Source organism: Mustela lutreola, chromosome 14 (genome assembly GCF_030435805.1).
Source record: "Mustela lutreola isolate mMusLut2 chromosome 14, mMusLut2.pri, whole genome shotgun sequence".
NCBI lineage: Eukaryota > Metazoa > Chordata > Mammalia > Carnivora > Mustelidae > Mustela > Mustela lutreola.
In genome coordinates this window covers 39012095-39035927 of record NC_081303.1, presented here as the reverse complement: position 1 = coordinate 39035927, position 23833 = coordinate 39012095, and the positions used below count along the sequence as shown (strand labels likewise).

General features: G+C 35.6%; 1 protein-coding gene across 7 annotated transcripts in view; it reads left to right on the top strand.

Annotated features, from left to right (window-relative positions):
- RCOR3 (REST corepressor 3) overlaps nucleotides 1–23833 on the top strand; it is a 52172-nt gene that overhangs the window by 17190 nt on the left and 11149 nt on the right. For 6 of the 7 annotated variants that reach the window (XR_009347650.1, XM_059147102.1, XM_059147101.1 and 3 more), the window contains 5 exons: nucleotides 808–932; nucleotides 1699–1777; nucleotides 11969–12187; nucleotides 16540–16617; nucleotides 23476–23533. Coding sequence is in view for 6 of the 7 variants with exons in the window: in XM_059147102.1 (XP_059003085.1) it covers nucleotides 808–932; nucleotides 1699–1777; nucleotides 11969–12187; nucleotides 16540–16617; nucleotides 23476–23533 (559 nt within the window). In the remaining variant the exon portion in view is untranslated. The remainder of the gene's footprint in view (nucleotides 1–807; nucleotides 933–1698; nucleotides 1778–11968; nucleotides 12188–16539; nucleotides 16618–23475; nucleotides 23534–23833) is intronic. The other variant, XM_059147100.1, reaches the window with a different exon arrangement.

Below are 23833 nucleotides of genomic sequence, written 5' to 3'. Positions count from 1 at the left end.
GTATGACAAATCAGTGCATGATGATTAGTCATTTTAATACCCAGAGACTTTATTTGGTAGCTACAGTCTGATTTTATTATTTATCATCTTAAAACCTAGAGTTAAGACAATAATTTAAAAAATTCATTGTTGAAAATTGAACAGCTTTTCTTGAAAACGTGATGCTAAGTGACAGAAGCCAGGCATAAAAGGTCATATAGTATATGAGCCCATTTATATGAAATGTCCAGAATAGACAAATCCATAGAAATAGAAAGTAGATTACTTGTTGCCAGAGACTGGGGTAAGGGAAGACCAGAGGATGACTACTGATGTTTCTTTTTGAACTTAGGAAAATGTCTGGAATTACGTAGTGATGTTTGCAGAACTTAGTGAATATGCTAGAAACCACTGCATTGTACATTTTAAATTGGTAAATTTTGAGGCATGTTAATTACGTATTAGTTTTAAAATTTCAACTTACAGAGGTGGGAAGAGAAGAGTAACTCCTTAAGAAAAACAAATACCGAAAGCTAATGTTGTGCTGGGAACATCTGGGTGCATTGTTTACCATGTTTGTGATACTGTTGTCTCCCCTTTCTTCTTGGAACAAATAGGAATATTCAGAAATGTCGATGACATAGGTGTGGTGGGTTACTATGGCTGTAACAGTACTTTTTAGTTCTATAATTCATAAATATACCCATGAAAATATTTTTCATCTATGCCTTTAAGTATCAAAGAATAGTATCAGAAATATTATTCATTCTGTTAATCAGAATTTGTAAATTAAATTTGCTGATATTAACATGACTTTTTTTTTTCAAGCTTCCAGATAAGACAATTGCTAGCCTTGTAAAATATTACTATTCCTGGAAAAAAACTCGATCCAGGACAAGCTTGATGGATCGCCAGGCTCGTAAACTAGCCAATAGACATAATCAGGGTGACAGGTAGGTTGGATGCCTTTATATAGTTACATTGTTAGGACACTTACTGAATTGTTTATACTTCCTAAGGCAGAAAAATTATTGCAACACATTGTAAATGTAAATGTAATGTAACCTTCCATTCAAGATGTTTTGTCTCTGGCAGGAAGAGTTGAGTGATCAGAAATCTTAATAGTAAGGACTTTTCTTTAACTGTTAATTGTATCCAGCAGACAACTGTGTTGTACGTGAGCTGTGTTTAACTCTACTTGCAAGTGCTTCCTTTTAGTACCGATATAGTCAGTACATATATTTAGAATACATTAAGAAACACACTCTCTAGAACATGCTTTTTCCATAATTGCCTGAGCACCATTACCTGACTAACTGAAGTCCGCATTATTGTAGCTGTATGTTTCTGGTGGTATAAAACCGTTCTGCTTACTGGTGTTTATCTTTATCCTCCAACTGGAGAGATGAAATAATCAGTACTATATCAAATTAATATATGTGTTCTCTTTCCCAAATGGTATTCTTTCTAAATATCTATCCTAATGGGTCTCTGTTTTTTCGGTATACATGTTTGCTAACATGATTCTATATACCCCAAAAGATAAATGTTTCTAAACACTACAGCAGTCTAAATTATAGGAGGTAATCTTCCCAAGGACACTCTTGTTTTTTTTGGAAAATGTCTAGTGAAATTATTAGCAAGGTATATTGCAATTTAATAAACTCCCGGAATAGAATAAAAAGGGAATTAAGTTTACTAATCTTTGTTTCTTCTCAGTGATGATGATGTGGAAGAAACACACCCAATGGATGGAAATGATAGTGATTATGATCCAAAAAAAGAAGCCAAGAAAGAGGTAATGGTGATCATTAGAGTGCTTGTAACTGTTCTACAAATCCATGCAAAGAAGAATGAACTATACTTCATGTTAAGAAAAACGTTTTTATATCATAATGTAGGAAGTAGTAATTTTCAATGTTAGAGAGTTTTGGAAAAATATCTAGAACTACCAGTTAGCCAGTAGATTAAATAATTATTGGGTTATCACATCCACTCAGAAGTATAAAAGCGCTGTCACAATCGCTAGTCCTTAATCCAGAGAAAAGAAAACGCCCTCAGATGATATAGTATGATATAATAGAGTATAAAATTAAGCTTTCTAGTTTTGTTACCCAGTTTTTCTTAAAAACACGTGTTTTGGTCCATATTATAGCAAATTAGAAATTAGAAATTAGATCTCCCTCAACTTACAATGAGGGTACATCCCAGTAAACTAATCATAAAGTGAAAATATTGCAAGTCAGAAATGTATTTAATATACCTAATCTAGCAAACATCATCACTTAGCGTAGCCTACCTTAAACATGCTCATAACATTCATTAGCCTATAGTTGGGCAAAATGATCTAACACAGAGCCTGCTTTATAATAAAGTGTTGAGTATTTCATATAGTTGAATACTGTACTGAAAGTGAAACACAGAATGATTGTAAATATTCACAGTGGTTGTCAGTGTATCGGTTGTTTTCGTGTCCACTTGGCTGACTGGGAGCTGCAGCTCACTGCTACCGCCTAGCATTATGAAAGAACATTTTACTGCATATTGCTAGCTTGGAATAAGAAGAAAATTCAAAGTACAGTTTCTGTTGAGTTCCTGTGACTTTCACACCATCATAAATTTGAAAAATTGTAACCAGAACCATTATAAGTTGGTGATGATCTGTAGTAGTGGTATACTGACAGCAAAGGAAGAGATGGAAGAATCCTTAGCTAGAAAAGCACTCCTGTTCCTCCAAATGATGATGATGATGATGATGATTTACAATCACTAGGAAAGGGGTGCCTGGGGGGCTCAGTGGGTTAAAGCCTCTGCCTTCTGCTCAGGTCATGAATCCAGGGTCCTGGGATCGAGCCCTGCATTGGGCTTTCTGCTCCAAGGAGAGCCTGCTTCCTCCTCTCTGCCTGCTTCTCTGCCTACTTGTGATCTCTGTCTGTCAAATAAATAAATAAAATCTTTTAAAAAAATCACTAGGAAAAGGCTAAATTGATATACCGACTCATTTATGTAGGCAAGGATTTACATAATTGTGAAAAATAGATCAAATATTGAAGGGTAAAGTCTTATGAGGTATAGACATCTGTGACATAGTGAAGATCGAAATTGGGAGACAGAAGGTACCTTCATCCTATTTAATGACCACCATTCCTCAATGCCATTGGCCCATCTTGGACCTTGTCATCATCTTCAACTCTTTTATTAAGTGACATTTTAAAGATCCTACTCTTAACTCAATTTGTTATTTTACAAATTTTCGTACTACTGCTAAATGTTCTCAAATTACTTGATTCCTTCATTTTTTCCCAAGTCTGCCTTGTTTCTCTGAGCCATAGACCTAGTGAGCAACTACTTAAAATTGCTGTATTCCCCGTATCTCTCTTATATCCCTAGTATTAAGTCCCCATTTCCCTATGCTCTGCTATACCTTCCCTAACCCTATGAACCCACAATGCTGGGTCTGTTGCTTTTCTTGGTCTGAGAGGCACAGCAGGAGAAAATGGCATAATCACATAAATTGTTGCTACTTAGATAAAATGGCTTCAAATCTTCGTGCAGTCCTTACGTCTCTCAGTGTTTAACTTCTTGTTTTCCCTTGGTAAAATGAAAATACTAGGATTGTGTGGGAATCAAAGAGGTCATATATACAGAAGCACTCCTTAGAGTACCCAGTACATAATAAATCTTGAGTAAAAGATACTATTGTTTTATTCATTATTTGAGCAGGTATTCTGAACTTGCATCCTTTCTGTACATCACCTACCATCTCTCCACTCTCCTGCAAAAACTTAACCTGATAATCTCACAGAGAAAATACCAAGCAGGAAGTCCCTTAAATTCCAGCCCTTCTCCCTGACCTCTGTGCTACTTAGTACCCTTTCCATCTGAGCATGTTTATGCTTAGTACATTAAAATTACTGTATTTTGCCCACTAGGCTATACACTTTTTGAAGTCAGAGACTGAGTTACATTGTACATCTTGTATCTCGCAGCCCTTGACATAGTACTCCTTGTCCACCTCCTTACCAGTATTTGATACGATCAGACTTTTAAAAATCTTACAGATTTTTTTTTTAAAGATTTTATTTGACAGACAGATCACAAGTAGGCAGAGAGGCAGGCGGGGGTCGGGGGGAAGCAGGCTCCCTGCTGAGCAGAGAGCCCAATGTGGGGCTCAATCCCAGGACCCTGGGATCATGACCTGAACTGAAGACAGAGGCTTTAACCTACTGAGCCACCCAGGTGCCCCTTACAGATCTATTAATAGAAATGATACTCAGGAACATTTACTGAATAAAGTCTGCCTGAACGCTTCTCTGTCATAGTAACAAAGGTCCCTTCTCTTGTTTGATCCTATCTGTCCCTTCGTGTCAGGACTAGGACTTTTCCCATCAGTTATCCCTCTCTAATGCCGTGTTTTCAGCTGTTTCATTGCAGCCCAAATTATGCTCACATCTTCTGTGTAAAAGTGTAACTATCTCTCTACCAGTCTAGAAAAAACTCTGCTCCTTCCTACTACTTCACTTTTGACTTTGCGCCAGTCAGGCTTCTGTCTTTTCACTTCACTGAAACAGCTGAGAGATGTCAACCTAACTGCCACAATCATTGTATTCTGCTCGAGCTTTCTGTATCATTTCAAGTTACTGACCCCTCCCTTTTCCTGAAAATCTCTTCTTTGACTTTTGTAACACGATTCTGTGATTCTTCCCCCCCACCCCCGCCCAGTGGCCCATTTTATTTTTCAGATTTTATTTAAATTCTGGTTGTTAAAATACAGTACAGTATTGGCGTTTCTGTGATTCTTGCCTACTCTTTAATTTTTAAAAATTTTTTAATAGATTTTATTTATTTATTTGAGAGAGAGAGAAAAAAAAAATAGGGCTCTCTGTTCAGTGGGGAGTCTGCTTCTACCTCTGCCCCTCACACTATGTGGGATCTGGGGCTCAATCCAGGGCTCTAGAATCATGACCTGAGCTGAAGGCAGACACTTAACTGACTGAGCCACCCAGGTGCCCTTTGTCTACCTTTTTAAGTGTTGTGTCTCAATCTTAATAACTTTTTTCTTTGTTATTATTTTATATTATACTATTCTATACTTTCTTAATTGTTTGTTTTATTGTTGTTTTTAAGTTTTTCTCTCAAATAACTGTGAATTTTGTCCTTTATGTTATATACAACTGCCTTACATCTCTTCTCGGAATTACTGGAATTTTCTGTCTTCCATCCTGGTCTCCACATTCTCCACACCACTCCGTTCCAGTCTGTTCTTTAACCCTGTTGCCAAAGCAATCTTTCTAAAACCGAATTTACTGCTTGCAACCCTCCCTTGGCTTTGTCCATAGGGTTAGGATAAAACATAAAGCTCTCTAGTGAGGCATTTCCCACCCCACCCCACATATTTCGGATTACTAACCGTGTTTTAGAAAAGTCGTTTAGTTCCCTGGTTTTTGTCCTGTGGTTATGATGGTCTTTTCTTTCTGGGATTCTCTTTATTCACAAATCTGCCTAGGAAATTCCTCATAACTGTGTTACGATGGAACTTCTTTATGAACTCTCTCTTATGCTTTATCTTGAATTGACAACACCTCCTTATTTTTCTTTAAATCTATTGAAATACTCGGGGTTCCCTATTTCACCTGTCTATCCCTTTGTGGTAAGCCTTTGAAGAGCAAGAATCCTATCTGCAGAGCCTGAAACATAGTAAGCATTCTGTCAGATTTACTATGATGAATGTGAATACACATTATAAGCTTTTTGCTTACTGTACAAATGTAAGAGATTAGGGACTTGAGTTATCCAGAGAACTTATGTACGTGTAATACTGTTCTGTCCAACTATGCGAGATGATCTATATGCATTTGGCCTTTTATTTGACTGTGATCTCATACTATTAGCATAGGAAAGTATAAGTTAAACAGTGTCAAAAGGAGGGTGACTGGGTGGCTTAGTAGGTTAAGTGTCTGCCTTCGGCTCAGGTCATGATCCCAGGGTCCTGGAATCCAGCCCCCATGGTGGCGGGCTGCCAGTTCTGCGGGGAGTCTGCTTCTCCCTTTGCCCTTCCCCGCTGCTTGTGCTCTCGCTTTCATTCTCTCAAAGAAATGAATAAAATCTTGAAAAAAAAATGCTAACAGGAATCCTCCAGATTGTGGTCCAGGGCAAGTAATGTATTGTCAGCAGCTTCATTCATTCCTCTGTTCTTTCACAGATCATAGGGACACAGGAAGGAGTGATACTATATTATTGCCTTTAACACAGATCTGCACACCTGCTTCTGCATGGTATTGACACATTATGTAGAATTTTAATAAACTTCTAAAAATTGTGAACTATATAGTATCATAGAGTATGCAGAGTTTAAAGAAGAATAAAACAAGTAGCATCTCCTCACTGAGCTTAAGAAACAGAAGTCCTGTGTGTGTGTGTTTCCTTAATCGTGCCCCTCTCCCTTCTCTCCAGAGAGAACCTCTGTCCTGAAAAGGGAACCCTATCCTGAACTCTTTCAATTATTTACTTTTTTTTGTAGTTTTATCACACGTGTGTATCTCTAAGCAAGCGTAATTGAGTTTTGTCCATTTCAAACTTTATATAAATGGAATCATATTATATATGTTTTTCAGCTACTCACATTTTGTTGTTGTTGTCTAGCATCTTCTTGCAGTTCATTTTCATCACTATACTACGGTGTTCCATTGTATGCGTATGCCACAACTTACTTGTTGTTACATCATTTCCAGTTTATTATTATCATACACAATACTGATGAGAATATATCCTGAATACACGTACATAAGAATTCCTTTGGAATAGTGCTTCTCAGGTTTAGTAGGTTTTGTATTGCCCCCATGAGGGGCATTTAGAATTATGGAGGGGTTTTTCATTATTATAGTGGCATGGTAGGAAAGCCATGCCAACTCTCCTGAAATGCACAGCACATTAGGGATTGTGCCACCAGTGACTTATTGAGTAAGTACTACCCTTGTAGTGTTTGGAATGGAATTACTCTAGGGTATTAACCGTGTTCATATTTGCCGTTACCTAGTAAAGTTGATCCTTGAACAACACAGGTTTGAACTGCGTGTGTCTGCTTTCATACAAACGTTTTCAATATATACAATACTGTCGATTTCCTTTGCTTAAGATTTTCTTAACATTTTCCTTTTTCAAGCTAAGTTTATTTTAAGAATATGGTATAATATATATAACAAAAGATGTGTTGATCCATTGTGTTGTCAGTAAGCCTTCTGGTCAATAGTAGGCTATTAGTGATTAAGTTTTTGAAGAGTCACAGGTTATACAGAGTTTTGATTGCAGGGAAGGTCAGTGTCCCCATCCCCCACATTGTACTTATAATCCACTTCCTTGCCAATACTTGATATATTCAGACTTTTAAAATGTTATGAATCTAGTAGTATGAAATGGTATCATTGTGTTCTCAATTTCATCAGATTACTAATGAGGCTGAATATTTTTCTATCTGTTATAATATTTTTCTATCTGTTATAATAGACAATCTGTTATTGTCTATTATTGTGTCTTTTTAAAGAAAAATCCTATTTTTGTTTGTTTGCTTATTATTTACCTCCTTTCCTCTGGGGTTGTTTTTGTCTTTTTCTTAAAGACAGAATGTATGAAAGTTCATCTTCTTATTGAGTTCCTTCTGCATTCTGGCTACTGATCTGTTAGTTAAATGTGTTGCATAGCTTTTAGCAGTTTGTAGCTTTTGATGAACAGCTATTACATCAGAAGCATGTACAGATTCAATTTGTGTTCCTTTGTATTTTCAAACTTAAGCTTTTAAGTTTTGCTTTTTTACATTTAAGTCCTTGATCTGTCAGTAGTTAAGGTTGGTTCATGTGAGGTAGAAATCCATTTTCACTTGTGTTTCCTAATACGGAAGTGAGTTCCTCTCTTTCAGCTGGTCTGCAGCTTTATCATATATGAGGTTTTTATATATGCATGACTATCTATTCTGCTCCTCTTGTCAGTCCTACAAGATCTTAATTGCTGTAGCTTTATGGTAAGTCTTGATGGCTGTTAGGGTATAAGTCCCACTGCTTGGTGGTGTTTTTTAAGGAGTAAGGAGTTGGCTATTCTTGGACCTTTGCTCTTAAAGCTTATGCATTCCTAGAAAAGCCCTAATAAATACTCCATTGACATACAGGGAGAAAAGAAACCTTTGTGTAATTTATTTGTAGATTGCATTTCCTATGAAGAGATTTATGTTTTCTGAAAATAATAGTTTTATTTCTTTTTAATTCTTACATACCTTTTATTTCTTCCCTTACTGAACTAGATTCACCTTTATAATGTTGAAAAGAAGTTAGGATAACAAATATTTTTACCTTATTCCTAATTTTAGAATGGTTTTTATGTTTCAGTATCAACTAGAATATAATTGAATGTTTTCAACGCACTTACATGACTGGTAGTTAATATGCTAGCTGCCATCTGGCATTCCTCTCTAACCTGGTGGTCTGTGATTAATCTGGCTTCTTACCATGGGTTGGTTTTCTCCAAAGCATTTATTCCAAAAGCACTAAGTGGAAACTACCCAGCCTCTGCTGGCCTAGCCTTGGAAGTTATTCAACATCACTTCTGTTGCATTCTGTGGGTTACTGTGAGTTACTGAAGTTGATCCAGAATCAAGGGGAAGAAATATAGATCCCACTCTTCAATGGCTGGAATGTTGAGGATTTTGATGGCATATTTTGAAACCTCAAGTCTAGAATACAAAATTTTCACAAACGTTTTTCCATGTGTGTTTGAGAAGAAAATAATACTCTTTTAGGTACAGGATTCTGTGTCTATTAATTGTGTCTAGTCAGTTCTGTGCTTGAAATCTGTGTTCTCTTGCCTTGCTGATGTGGTTTTTGTTACCTGCTTATCTGATCATTAATTGAGAGGTGACACTCTTTATATTTCAAAGCTGTTATTATTAGATGCATAGAATAGAAGTCCAGAGTTGTTTTATTTTGCTACTGAATTGAACTTTTTATCAGTATGTGTCTCTAGAAGAATCCATTTCAAACCCAGGTTTCAAAAATTTTTATGTATTTTGTAATATCTTCTGTCTGATATAACTCTGCCATCTTTCTTTGATTTATTATTTGCCTGGTTTATCTTAATTATTTTCTTTCTTTCAATATTTCTATGTCCTCCCAATTTAAGTCTGTCCCTTTCTGAGGAAAATACTGGTAGGATTTTATAATCGATCTGGAGAGTCTAGTCCCTGTGTATCCGTGTATATTTTTGTTCTTTCTCATTTTTACCTTTTATTTGACTTGCCTTTTCTAGTTTTCCCCTCCTTCATGGCTTGCTCTTTTTTTTTTTTTTTTTTTCCCTTGCATTAAGACTCAATCATCTCCGGTTCTACTTTTTTATTCTCTGCTAGTTTGGGTTGTTACAGAAATATATTTCTATTCTTATTGTATACGCTGCAAACTTTTCCTGTGTATTTATCTTAAAGTCTAATATATATATATATATTTTTAATGACTTCATGATTAATATTGGCCCTTAAAAGGCTTTGACTTCAGTCACTGCCCTCCTGATGTATGCAATTTTTATCCTAGTTTAGTTACACCTTATATTTTAAAATTTCTCAAATATAGGGTCAGTATTTATTTGTATTTACATACATGTTTAAAATTTACTCATTATTCTTTCTTGAATATTAGACCTTTCTTCAAAAATCATTTCCCTTTTCCTGAAATATATCTTATACAGGTTAATTTAGTGAGAGTCTGTTACTTATAAATAGTTTTGGTGTCTATTTCATTTGAAGATAATATTCTACTACTTCTGATATTGGTCATTCCTGCAGAAAAGTCTGCTGCCAGTCTAATTATCATTCCTTTGGAGGTAATTTGTGTTTTTCTCTTTCTCTGCTTTTATGGTCTCTTCTTTGTCTTTAGTGGTGTTTCACCTTAAAATATCTGACTGGGTTTTTTGTTTTGTTTTGTTCTGTTTTTGTTTTTGTTTTTGTAAATTTGTTTTGGATTCATCATAATTCTTGAGTCCTATGTCTTAAGTTCTGTAAAATCCTCATTTGTTGCCTCTTTGAATATTGTCTTCCTCATTCTCTATTCTTTCTTTTGGGAATCCTTTTAGAAATCTAATGAAGTTTCACATGTCTCTTAACCACTCATTTTCCATCGTTTTTGTCTTTCCATATTTTTGCCCTGCGTTGTGGTAATTTTTACCATATGTACATTCTAAGTCACTATTGTTCTTTTCAGTTCTGTCTAATCTGCTAAATAATCCATCCACTGAGTTTCTAATCTTACTTATAATATTTTTAAATTTCTAGATGTTATGTTCAGTTCTTTTGCATATATGCTTAGCCAGTTTTGATAGACTACTAAAAGAATATTCCATGTATTCAATTTATCTCTTTATGCACGTGTAACACATTTATTGTAGTACCTTTATCCAGTAACTCTAATATCTGCAGTCACTGCAGAGCTAATTCTATAGTTTGCTTCTGCCATCTCTCACTCATGGGGCTTGTTTAGCAGTTTGTGGTTGGGAAATCATTTTCTTTGGAACATACTTGTTGGAAATTTTTGAGACGGGGTTTAAAATGGATTCTGCTAGAGACACTTTGCATTTGCTTTTGCTAAGTGTCTGAAGATCTTACTAACCTGACATACTTTAAATTTCTGATTTGGGATTTTTCAGGCCAGACAATTCATATAAACTTAGTCCCCAAACCAGCTTTAGTGTAGGCCTGTGATTAGGGATTCTCAGGGACGACTTTTTGGGTATCTTTACTTTTCATTCAGCTAAGGATGAGGTAGGCATGTTTTTCTTTGATCATTCTCTTCCTCAACAAGACAGGAGTGTTTTTTTTGTTTTGTTTTGTTTTTTTTCCTACTTCACACAATGATGGGTTTCCCTGGCAGGGGTCTGTCTTTATCTCCTGTGACTTAAACCTATTGTCCATTGAAGCCTGTGCCTTGGTATATGCCAGCTCCTTTATACTCACTTACACCCTTAGTTTGTGGCTTTCTCATTATTTCTGGTCTCTGAGGAATTTTCTCACTTCCCTGCCACCTCAGAATTAAATTTTTAAAGATATTTAAAAAAAAAAAATACTTGGTCCAGCAATTTTAGAAGTACTACACTGGGAGGAATTTCCTTGAACATCAAATTTGCCATGTGTTGCTTTGAGTTAGTTGTTAAGCAGTGAGGTGGATTATGTTTCATTATACAGTTGTTTTTATGACTTAGAGTTCCTTTTCTAAATTATTGGAACAGTAATCTCATCCGTTGAAATTAGGTTGGCCTTCAACCTAATGGCCACTGTTTCAAGTGGATTCCTGTCTCTGAAGCAGAAAAACATCGTATTTTTATATCACAGTTTAAGAATATTACAAGTAATAATGAAATCCTACTTAAGAGTTCATGGTCCTTATTATTCTAACTGTCCTAACTTCTTTCAAAATACAAGTTCACATTCTATTTTATTCACAGATAAATAGATTTCGAGTTTAGAAATGTCAAGATTAAGATCATTCTGTGTCCTTTTTAATCTTCAGAGGCATAGTTCTCTTTCAACAACTCTGAAGTGAGAATGAAGTGTTATCTGCCACTTGTCCTAATTCTAATTGGCCCCTTTTAGATTTTCCTAAAAAACTCTGCGCTTCATAAGTTAACAGCTTTTCTGTTTTATAAGCCCTTTATTGCTGAGGGAAAATATATTCTATCTTGAAGCAAACAAGAATAGTTTAGAATCTAATTTTTTCATTTGTTTGTAGTCCTCTGGGCTAGAAACCAAACATTTTATTGAGTGGATATATCAAGGATACATTATGTTGTCTATCCCCCAGTTGGTGAGTGCTGTGTGTGTTTCTGTGTGTGTGTGTGTACATCTACATAATGTAATTGGTTAGAAGTATTTTATAGGTGTACTTAGTGTAGCAGATACTTCCAGTAATAGACTTTCTTTGGTTTATACATAATGACCTATTACCTGTCTTTATTCTTCTAGGGTAATACTGAGCAACCTGTCCAAACCAGCAAGATTGGACTTGGAAGAAGAGAGTATCAGAGTTTACAACACCGCCATCATTCTCAGCGATCTAAATGCCGTCCCCCTAAGGGCATGTATTTAACCCAGGAAGATGTGGTAGCTGTTTCCTGTAGTCCCAATGCAGCCAACACCATCCTGCGGCAACTGGACATGGAGCTGATCTCTTTAAAGCGTCAGGTAGTCTATAAAAATCACCTTTTTAATAATTCTGTCTATTCTGTTCATCCATTTCAGTAAACTAAGTTTTCTACGGATTTTCTCAGCTACCCACTTACATAAGCTCCACTCTTTAAAATTTACTTTATTTCCAAATTCAAAGATGCCTCTGTCTTTTCTAAATTGGAATCCCAGCATTGTTACTGGTTAGCTCTGTGATATTGGGAAATAATAGAATTTCTCTGAGCTTCAGTTTTATATCTATGAAATTAAGGATAAAATACTCATACTTCTCTTGCAGGTTGGTAGGAGTTGGTTGAGATGTTATTGGCAGATTTTTGAGCTGGGTCTGGCACATTTTGAATACTCAGTGAATAATGGCTGCTCTCTTCATCCTCCTCATTGTCACCAGTAGTAGCTGCCATGGTATTATAAATCTATCATCATCATAATCAGGTTAATCATGGTTAAGAGTCAAGATCTAGGGTCAGTGAATGTAAATTTTAACCTTAGCTACATTGTCTAGTTCCTTGGGGGAGCTGGATAACTCTTCTTCTTCTTCTATTTTTTTTTTTAATTTTTATTTATTTTTTAAATTTCTTTTTAGTGTCTGGTTAATTCTTCTTAACTCCGCTTCCTCATCTTGAAATGTAGATAATATGATGCTTGGGAGAAATTAAACAGGTAATATATGAAAAGTGCTTACGACAGTGCATAGCACATAGTAAGTACTCAGCTAATGGTTGCTCTTTGGTCACTGGCCTTTTTACTCATTTTTTCCCCTCTCATTTTCAGAAACAGATAGCTTTCTGTTGTTTTCCCTATCCCTTAGACCTAGTAACTCCTCTAAGTCTGTGCTTTCTTGGTCTATATCAAGCAGTCTTACACTATATGCCAGTGACTTCTGAATCTACTTCTCAGGCTGTGACTTTTCTCCCAAGTTCTGTATTGCTGTATCTCTAGCTACCTGCTAGGCATCTCATCTTACCCCTAAAAGATTGTTTTTCTTTGTTCCCTGTCTGTTGAAACATGAGAATCCGTGTTGATTCATCCCTTATTGTCACATCCCCCAACACACAAGTCCAAGTAGTAAACTAGTTATGTAAGTTTACCTGAGAAATTTTATTTAAATTAGTCTCCTTATTTTTAATCCCATCCCTACTACCTTTGTTCAGGTGTTTATACCCTCTTCCCTGACAATAACTGTCTTGTGGCTTTTCCTTGCTGTTCACTGTTGCTATAGCTCCATGCTACACATTGTTGTCTGTGTTATCTTCTTAAAATACTGGTATGATCAAAATCATTCATTTTGAAGCTCTTCATTAATTTCTACTTGCCTTTAGCAGGTTACAGCAGAGATAGATAGGAATTGATCAAAAGGTCTTGTTAAATTTAAAATTCATTGTGAGTTAAGAAACCACTGAAGGATTTTAGAGAGAGGTATAACATCATCTTATTTATGTTTTCAACTGTATCCCTTTGCATTTTTTATTTTAGTAGTTGCTGTAGGGATTACAGTATGCATCTTCAGCCTACCATATCATCCTTGTTTAGGTATTACAATGTTATCCTTAGAGTTAATATTATACTACTTTATATAAAATGTAAGAATCCTGCAACAGTCTAGTATGGGATCAAGATAGTTTTTCTCTATCCCAAACATTCCTATTTCTCTATCTCTTGACCCTGGTTATTCACCCAAACAGCTCTTATATTTCTCTTTTCTTATCCAACAAACTTCTTGAAGAAATACCTACCATCTTAGCTTCCTCTGCTTTCTTCCCATCACATATTCTCTGACCCTTCCGGTGTAATTTCTGCCCCATACACCATCCCAGTTCTACCACTGGGAAAAGCTATCTTAAGTTTATTTATTAACAAATTGCCAGGTTTTGTGCCCTCTTCTTAGTTCTTATTTTTCTTGAATCTGTCACTGCTCATTAATATCTGACACTGACTACCCCTTCTTCCTTCTTGGAATTCCTTTTCGTTGGCTTTTATGACACCAGGCTCTCTAATGTATATAGTAGGTGTTTGACTGAATGCTTGGCCTTTAGTTGAACAATGAACATGTGCACAATTCCTATCTTCCAAACCATAGCACTCTTTCTTTTTAGAGAACGTATAAAACACTTTGCCTGTAATACCTTTTATTTTATTTTATTTTATTTATTTGTCAGAGAGAGAGAAGGAGAGAGAGCAAACACAGGCAGACAGAATGGCAGGCAGAGGCAGAGGGAGAAGCAGGCTCCCTGCCGAGCAAGGAGCCCGATGTGGGACTCGATCCCAGGATGCTGGGATCATGACCTGAGCCGAAGGCAGCTGCTTAACCAACTGAGCCACCCAGGCGTCCCTGCCTGTAAGATCTTTAAAAAGATTTCAAGTAGTCTTGAAGCTGTTAAGTGTTTCCGTTCATGATCTCAGGGTTGTGAGATTGAGGCCAACATGAGCTCCATGCTCAGCACTGTATCTGCTTGTCCCTCTCCCTCAACTCTTCCTCGCATGCGTGCACATGCTCTCTCAAATAAATAAATAAGCAAACAAACAAATAAAATCTTTTCTTCAGTCTTTAGGCAGAATTCAGATTGCCTGTTTTGTCCCAGCATAACTCTTCCTACATGCTGTTCTGCCTGAAAGGCATTCCAGCCAAACCTTGCCTGCTTGCTTAATTCTTTGTAATCCTTTGAAACTAAATTTGGGTGTCATCTCCTTGGGAGAACTTAACCCTCTTTTCCCTATTACCCACGTGTGTTAACATGAATACAAAATATTTGCTCTCTTTTCTCTCTTCCTCCAAGTCTACATTAGGTGTTTGAGCTTTCTTTACATTTTTATATTTCTATATTTTTATATAATACATATATTTATATATTTATGGAAATATATAAATATTTTTATATTTATACTTTTATATTTATTTATCTCCCCACTGATCTGTGAAATCCTTAAGGAATTTATGTTTTTACCTTTTATCTTTGTGTGTATAACATGATGGGCCAACTAACTACATTTGAATTAACCTAGATTTTTACATTTTAGCTGTGTTAAAATCTCTGAGAAAAAAAATTCACAAGTCACTTTATAAATATTTGATTGTTCATACTGGAAGTGGGGAAAAAAACAAGCCAAGAAAAACATGTAAACAAATGAAGAAACAAAAATCTTAATCCTTAATATTCTAGGTAAAGATGAATAATATTGCTAGTAGAATGATAGTTAAAAACTTGGCATGGTTCACATTCAGGTTCTGCTGCATCTGTCTGTTGCATAGGGAACATTTCTGGACTTCTCTGTGCCCTGCCTTCCTCATCTGTAGAGTGGGTACTGTAAAAGTAGAGTCAGTTCTGCTATAATGCTTATTTTGAAAACATGAATTTGTTCCAACACAATTAATATACTAGGGAACAATTTGAGTGTAATGTGAATTTTGCATTTGCTTATATTTTATTTTTATCAGTGGAAAACTGATCTAGCTGAGTATATGTCCAAATACTTCAGATGTGTACCAGTTCTCTCAATTCACTATATGTTATGAACCATACACCTCTATAGCTGGCGTTAAAATTTTTCATTTGATTTTGAATAACCCTTCTCCTACCATTTCCCAGTAACTCACATGGTGCAATTATTTGACACTTCTATAAGTAACCTGAGGTCTTTTCCAAGGTAAAGTGCCATCTTTATTGTAGCCTTTGTAAATTTCTTTATTATTTAGAATGCATAAATCTGCTATCATTTTTATGAGGTTCCTGTCTTTTTTTTTATTTGTCACTGATGAAGTTTCTCAGTGTTGGGTCCCAGGCTCTGTTTCCCCATAAGTCCTGTGATTTTTATTGTGCAATTTTGCCTAGTGGGGTGATTTTTGAGAAGGCCTATGTCAGGTTATAGCAGAACTGATTATACTTACTTAACAAAGTAGTAGTGAGAATTAAGTGATTTATTACATGTGAGGTACCAACAATGATGCTTAACCTAATAAACACCTAATACTATCCACTCGCATCATTATTATTCTTATTGGGATAATTGTTATTTTTATTAAAACATTATAGTAATGAGCAATATTGATGGAATTTAATTCCTCTGTATACCATTTGTCTTATAACAGACATTGTTAAAAAATACTCAGATACTATAATTTGTAGACTGTTGATTGGCCTACTAGAGATCTATTAGTTAATATAATTAGTTAATATATATAGTTTCTTGATGTGGGTATTAGTTGTGTGGCCCAAGTGTGGTAAAATGTAATTGTCTGTCCTCCTGAAATAAAATTTAAGATGGATTTGGTATATATCCTTTTCACTTACTGAGTACTCATATGTTTACCTAAGAATGAGATCTGATTCATATTTTGGGTTATTTTTTTGAAGGTTCAGAATGCTAAACAAGTAAACAGTGCACTTAAACAGAAAATGGAAGGTGGAATTGAAGAATTCAAACCTCCTGAGGTATGTTATTGAAGAGTATGTGACTAAGTATGGTGAAACCTTATTCTTTGAGTTATATCCAGTATTTACTATTTTGGTCCCATGTGTTGTTAATACTTTGAAGATACCATAGCATGGGTAATTAGTCATGTCTCTATATTGTTATTTAGATAGTCTTTTGAGACTTGAATAATGATTTAAGTGAAGTCATTTCTTTCCTGCTGTTAGCAATACATATCAAGCAAAGTAAGTAGGGAAAAACAGCTATACAGATAGGCCCAGTGCACATGAACACGGAAAGTAATTAATGAGCAAACCAGTATGTTTCTGGGTCTGCAGCAGTGTTTGCTCAAAGCCTTTTCCTAGCTATGTGAATTTGTAACACAGAAAGAAAAAGAACATAAGAAAAAGAGTTCGGTTTAGCAATTTTAACAATTTTTTTATTTTAAGGTATTTGTCTTTTGACTCAGATTTCTAATGAGGATTTTAGTATGTGGACTTATAACATTTTTGTACTCCTGTCCCTGAAAATTTGAAATCTAAGAACGAGATATAGATTAACCATTTTCTCAATTCTTCCCTCTGTTTCCTCTGAAACCTAATATATATCTGATATTTGCGATAATTATAGGAGTACTTAAATGCCTGTAATTCCAATCAAGTCTTTTCACAGAAGCTCCTATTGTAAATCTTTTCTCTTGTTTCTTTTTTTAAAGATTTGTATGCTGTGCTTCATATCCTGGACTTGCCTTTTTTATGTATTTAATAATCAAATCATCCTTATTTGGTCCTAATGGTTTGTCCCCCCAGTCACAAGTTGCCTGAAATATCTACGAATGAAATATGCACGAGGGGCTTGAGGGGAGGGCAGCAAGGTTGCGGGCAGGGCTTCAGAACGAATGCACCAGATGTTGTCTCCCTCATTAGAATCTTTCAGAAAGGAAGAATCCTCAGGAATAAAGTTGTTCTTGGGGTTTTTTTTGTTTTGTTTTGAATGGTTTCTTTCACAAAGGTTAGATAATGAGAAAGAATGAAATATACATAGACTAATATACCATCTCATTCCAAACCCACAAGTAAACCGACAAACATTCAAGTGACATTTTTATTTATTGAACGATAGTAATACAAAGAATACTACTTTATATTATTGTAACAAAAATTATTTTAAATTTTATATTAAAATTATTTAAATTTCATATCTATGCATTAAGATGCATAAAATCCAAGAGCTTTAAATGCCTGTAATTTTGTAACTTAAAAAATTAAATTAGAAAATTATATTAGAGATTAAAAATAGGGGACTACCATGAAGAACTTTATGTCAATAAATTGAAAAATTTAAACAAAGCTTAGAAATTTGTAGGAAAATATATCTTCCCAAAATTGTCTTAAGAAGGAAAGCCTGATAAATTTATAGTCATTAAATAAAATGAAGGAACAGTTAACATTTTTTTCATAAGAAAATACTAGGCCCAGACAGTTTTACCGAGAAAGTCTACCAAATTTTCAAGGAAACAATGATTCTAACCTCAAATTTTCCCAAAAAATGGAAGGATAGCTTCACCCATTAACATGGCATAAAAGTAAGACATGAAAGTGCAATAGCATAACTGTGTGGTATCTAATTTGATGCTCACATAAATTCCAAGAAGTAGATGAAGCAAATACTATTTTACATGACAAATCCCTCTGGGCCTCAGAGAGGTTAACTGGCTTGATCAACATCAAATCTAGTAAATAGTGAAATTTTGACTATATTTCACAGTCCTAGAATCCAGGTGGAGTCCAAGATTCATTTCCTGCTCACTCTTACTTTTGTAAGTTTTCATTTAATAGCAAAATTGTGTATTATTTCTCACATTTAAATGCGGTTTGGGGTTAGAGTTATCAGACATATATGACATCTTTTGAGTTTTTCTAAAAATAATGATCCAAATGAAACAACCAGAATCTTAACACTCTACCATCCATACACTGAAGTTTGAATATTAGTTTGAGGTTGATTTATTGAACTCCTATGACTTGAAAAATATATATAGGTTTATTATCTAGGAAACAGGATATATTTATATTTATCATGTCTTATCTGTTGCTTTGCAGGGGAAAATATCCTGAATAGATCTATTTCAAAATACAAAATTAACAGTCTTAGTAAAGACGTTGAAAAATCATGTCATGATCACCTTTTCTTTAGGTTAGATAGAATTTCTGCCTCATATGTAATAAAAGAAATTTCATTAGCCATTAGAACAGTAGGCTACTAAGTGATGTAACTCAACTGAAAGTAAACAGGTACTAAGATGCTTTACTTCTCTTTTGGTTGTATTTGTTCTTTTCACTTAGGAAAAAAATTGGTGAAGAAAGTTTATTCACTCCCATAAGTATTGTTCACTTATTTCATGTAAGGCACTGTTTTAGGCACTTTGGGAAATTTGTGTAGATTTTTCCATCTGCATTAAAAAAAGAAATGTCTAGATAGTATAAGACAAACTGATTAAAGTTGTGTGATAGATTTATAAGTAAAAAGCTACAGGAAAACAAGTGGTAATTACTCATTCTTGTTAGGATAATCAGGGAAGACTTCCCTAATGGGGGATGTTTCAGCTGAGGTTTGAAGGATGAGTAGGAGTTTTGCACATGCAAAAAGGCAAGAAAGGAAATAATGATCAGTGGTTTGGTATTGAACAGTATATTCAAAATACATGTAAGTCCCGTGAAGGAGAAAATCAGTCAAGGGGCATTCCCTGAGCACTTATGTGCGCATTGTGGTGCTGATTACCACTGAGAGTTTAAAGGAGGTGTAAAACAGTTTTCTTTCATGAAGAGTATTGTCTACTTCGTTAGGCAAAGTTGGACGCTGAGGAGGAGTGAATGTGGTAAATGAGAGATGTTAACAGGATTGAGTTCAACAGGGACTTCTTTATGATAGAAATCAGTGGGCAAGGGTAGAGTGTGAAAGTCTGAGAGCTAGGAAGAGAAGTTTTCCTTTTAAATTAGTTCAAATGTGAAGACCCTGTAGTTTCTTCCATACAGGAAGGATATAATGGGAATTTTTAATTTTAGGAAGGTTATCCTGGCAGTATTATACAGGCTAAGTTGGAAACTTTACAGCTGCTAAAATACTAAGCGTGTGAGTGATAAAGTAAATGGTAAAAGGCATTTTGGGTACAGTCAGGTGATAGTTGTAGGAGTGGACAGTTAGTGATAAATCCAAAGAACATTGCAAAATAGAACATAATATATCTATTTGAAAGTATGTAAGAGTGTTGTGGGGAGTGGTGGCCTGTGGGGTTATGCTTTGATTTGTTTGGGTTGGAGGTAGGAAGGAGACCAGGGACAAGGAGATGAACGAAACCAGGAAGGAAGAAACTAAAAAAGGAGTGCTTTGGGGAGCTAGAAATTTCCTCATCTTTTGATGTTTTCATGCATAGGTAGGTGACATCCTTTCATTAAGGATGTTGGATGGAAGGTTTAACTTGGTGTCCTTTTCTAATTCTTTCAACTCAAAGATAGTGTGAATCGACTACTGACAAAAATGGGAAAGATGAGAGGACTAATTTAGTAGGGAAAGGATGCAGTAAAGATGCCGAATTCACGAGGGATGTCATCGATTGTTCTAAAAGGCTCTTTGGAGCCTTTTATATTATTAGTTTTATAACTGTTATATATTGGATCCTTTTAGTTTAGATTAGTATTTCATTATGATAAAAAGAAACAGTATGATCAAAAGAACTATTTCCATCGGGGGTTTGCTGTAGAAAAATGTTCTTAGTCATACTACCTAGCTAACCATAACAACTACACAATTCTAAATTCCGAGATACATCCTAGCTGTCCTTCCTGTAAGTTAGACAAATCTCTACCAAAGTTTCTTGGGTTTAAAAGAGAATAGAAAAATCAGTAACTTGAAGGAATCTTACGTATTTAAAAAATTTTGACCCCATTTCACCTTCAGTCTTCCCTTTCTTCCACTGCTTCTATTTTGTCATACGGACTCTAATGAATTAGAGTTTGCAGTTTCAACCCTGCTCCCTGCATTTTTCCACCGAGGCTGCTGCTTAAAGGCTAACAGTGCTGCTAATGATCAAATTCCACAGCTCTAACTCGTTTTTCTTGCCTTTTTCTCAGCCTTGACGTAGATGACAACCTCTCTGTACCTTTAACTTTTGAGAGGGGATGTCTTTTGTAACTATTATGTTCCCTTTTCAGCTGTACTTTTCCCTTCTATATGTAAATGGAAGCATTCTCCAAGCTTTTATCCTCAAAATTCACTTCTCTTTGGAAACATACAAGCTCATCACTTCACTATACTAAAATTGTATCATATGTACATTTAAATGGCACAAATGCAACCGCAGATATTAAGCCAGGTAAAACGGAGTTATATTTAGTAATAGCAAGTAGAGTAGAGCTGACAATCCTGCCTCAACTCCCATTTATCAAATGTTTCCTTGCAGAGTAAGCTGATAGAGGCCAGAACTGTGAATCCACTATTTCTTTAGAAGGCTTTAGCTTCCACAGGCCTCCTGTACGAGCAGTCTCCTTGACTTGAAATTCTAGTATTTAAATATGTATTTGTTTTTCATTCAGTACTACCTTAAATGTCAACCAAAGCTTCATCTGGGATTAACTGAAAGACTTGGTCCATTTCAGTGCTGGAGAGATATCTGGCCGTGTGGACCTACTAAGCAATCGTGTGCCTGTGTCCATGACCACCTTTGTAAGAACATTGCACTAATAATTTGGATTTAAAAGAATTTTTTTTAAATTCATGGGCAGATTTTAGAACTTTATATGTAAGTAAAATATGACTCCATTGTTTTCCCTCATAAACATTTCCAAACCCTCAAAAGCTGTGTTTGCGTAGATGAATCTATTTTAGCCTCAATTGGATCCTGAGCTCCACCTGAATGACCTCATTGTCCGTGAATCCCAGGTTACCATCATCACCTCAGTCTTGCCTTCCTGCACCTCCCCAATCAGCATTTCATAACGTCTTAGGTCCTTAACAGCACCACTCTTCTGCCAGCTCTCCAGGCTTAAAGTCTTATTCTGATCAGAATCCTACTCTTCTCCCTCTGTTCCCTCCCCCCAAAAATCTATTGCTTATTAAATTTAGTGTGAACTCATTGACCTTGATATGTAAGGACCACTTCCAAAAGTGGTCCTTACATACTTAACTAAACTATCACCAACTTTCCAAACATTATTTATCACTTCTTCCTAATTGTTGATCCTGTTGTTGCCCATACGTGGTGGGTCTTCTCCTGATCTTTGCATTTCAGAAACTTATCATGTTCTTTAACCCACCTCCGTGTCTATCCCTTCCAGCTGGCCCTCTTCCCTGGTCTAGTCATTGTAACTTTTCCCTCTCATCTTTGAATCTGCAGTAAACTCTGAACTTTTAATTTTATTAATAGCTATTTGCGTCTACCCTGTCTCTTAATTTGCTTATAAGCCGAAGTAAGTTTTCATAGTGCATGTTACTTTTATTTTTTTTTAATTTTTAAAAAAGATTTTATTTGTTTGACAGAGATCACAAGTAGGCAGAGAGGCAGGCAGAGAGAAGAGGAAGCAGACTCCCTGCTGAGCTGAGAGCCTGATGTGGGGCTTGATCCCAGGACCCCAAGAGCACAACCCGAGCCGAAGGCAGGCGCCACCCAGGCGCCCATAAGTGCTTCTTAGCCTATAGCTCTCTCTTTTTCTTTACCTTTTTAATGTTTGCATTTTGCTTCATCGCTGATATTCTCAAGTTGAGTTTTATCCACTGTCTGCCTGGCCTTGCCTTGCTCTCTTCTTAATCTCATCATCTGGTATTCGGTGCTTTCTGCTTTAGGTGCTTTCCTCATTTATCCAGTTTTTTTAAAAACTTTTTCCTTTCTTCTCTAATAATTTTTTTCTAATTTTGAATTTTTGTTTTATTCTTTCTTCTGAATACTTACTTTTTATACCTCTTCCCCCTCGTGATAAAGTAGATGTTCCTAGAACCTCTATGTACTGTAGAAACTTATTGCTAAGACTGTAAGTGAGATAAAACCTACACTTGTTCTCAGAGGAAGTCTTTCTTTCTGTTTTGCCCAGCCTATCTGTGTATTACACCAGGCAAATTTATCTGGGCACTTTGTTCTGTAAACCTCTGTAGGCTGTTATACTTCTGTCCCTCCCTCTACTGCCAGTGGTCCTTGCACTAATCAGCGGGTATACACTAATGACATTTGATTTGGTGTTTACTATTGTAGTTGTACCATAGTGAAAGTCTTAAACGTGGGATTTTTTTAAACAAAAATATTGGGAGAAATGTGGGGAGACCTTAGGGAGAAAAATCTATTCTTATAGTGGGTCACTTTCTCCTTCAGAAATTTAGGGAAATATTTTAGGAATTAGGACTGAGCTACAGCTCTGTATTAATTTATAACACTGGTTTTGGTGCAGTAAGGTTAGGATTAATGAAAATGTGAAGAGAAGAAATTTAAGAGCAAGTCACAGCTCTCTCTAAAGAAGATAAAGTCTCTTGAATGTTTAAAACTCGGCTAAATTTAACACTTGCCATGTGTGATAGGAACATTGTAGTTGGAAAATGGATGACTAATAGATTTCCTCAGTTTTAATGCTTCTGATCTGAGTATAAATGTGAATGTTTTTCATTCTCCCAAACTGGTTCATTTCCCTTTCATTATCTTTTTTGTGTGGGTAAAAGGTAACTCAGAGCATACTTTTTAATCCTTATTAAAAACAGGATCTTTGTAAATCAGAGTTTTAGTAATCTCATGTCTTGGTGAAAAGTTATGATTTGGTGAAAAGTTAAACAAAAATAAGCACTTTGGAAAAATGTCTGTCTTCATATCCTCATTAGGAAACTTCTCTTTAATTTTGTAGTCAAATCAGAAAATTAATGCCCGTTGGACCACAGAGGAGCAGCTTCTAGCAGTGCAAGGTATATTAACGATGAGCAGCTATTATTGTTAATTATTTAACTTGTCATGAAAGGTGACTTCCATAGTTCTTCCCTTCATTTGGAAATGGATCAAGAAAGGGCACTTATGTTTACCACAAAGTCCTGAAAACCAGGAATTCTGTTTTGTTCTCGTGGGTGTGCCTATATACATTTTGGGTCCTGTACAGTACATAAAACATTCTCAGCCTTAACAGTGATGGTGATGACAAGCTTGAACATATGGTCTCTGCGTGCCTTTGCTTCAGTTTTCCTGCAGTTGGGTTCATTCTTAGTATATTA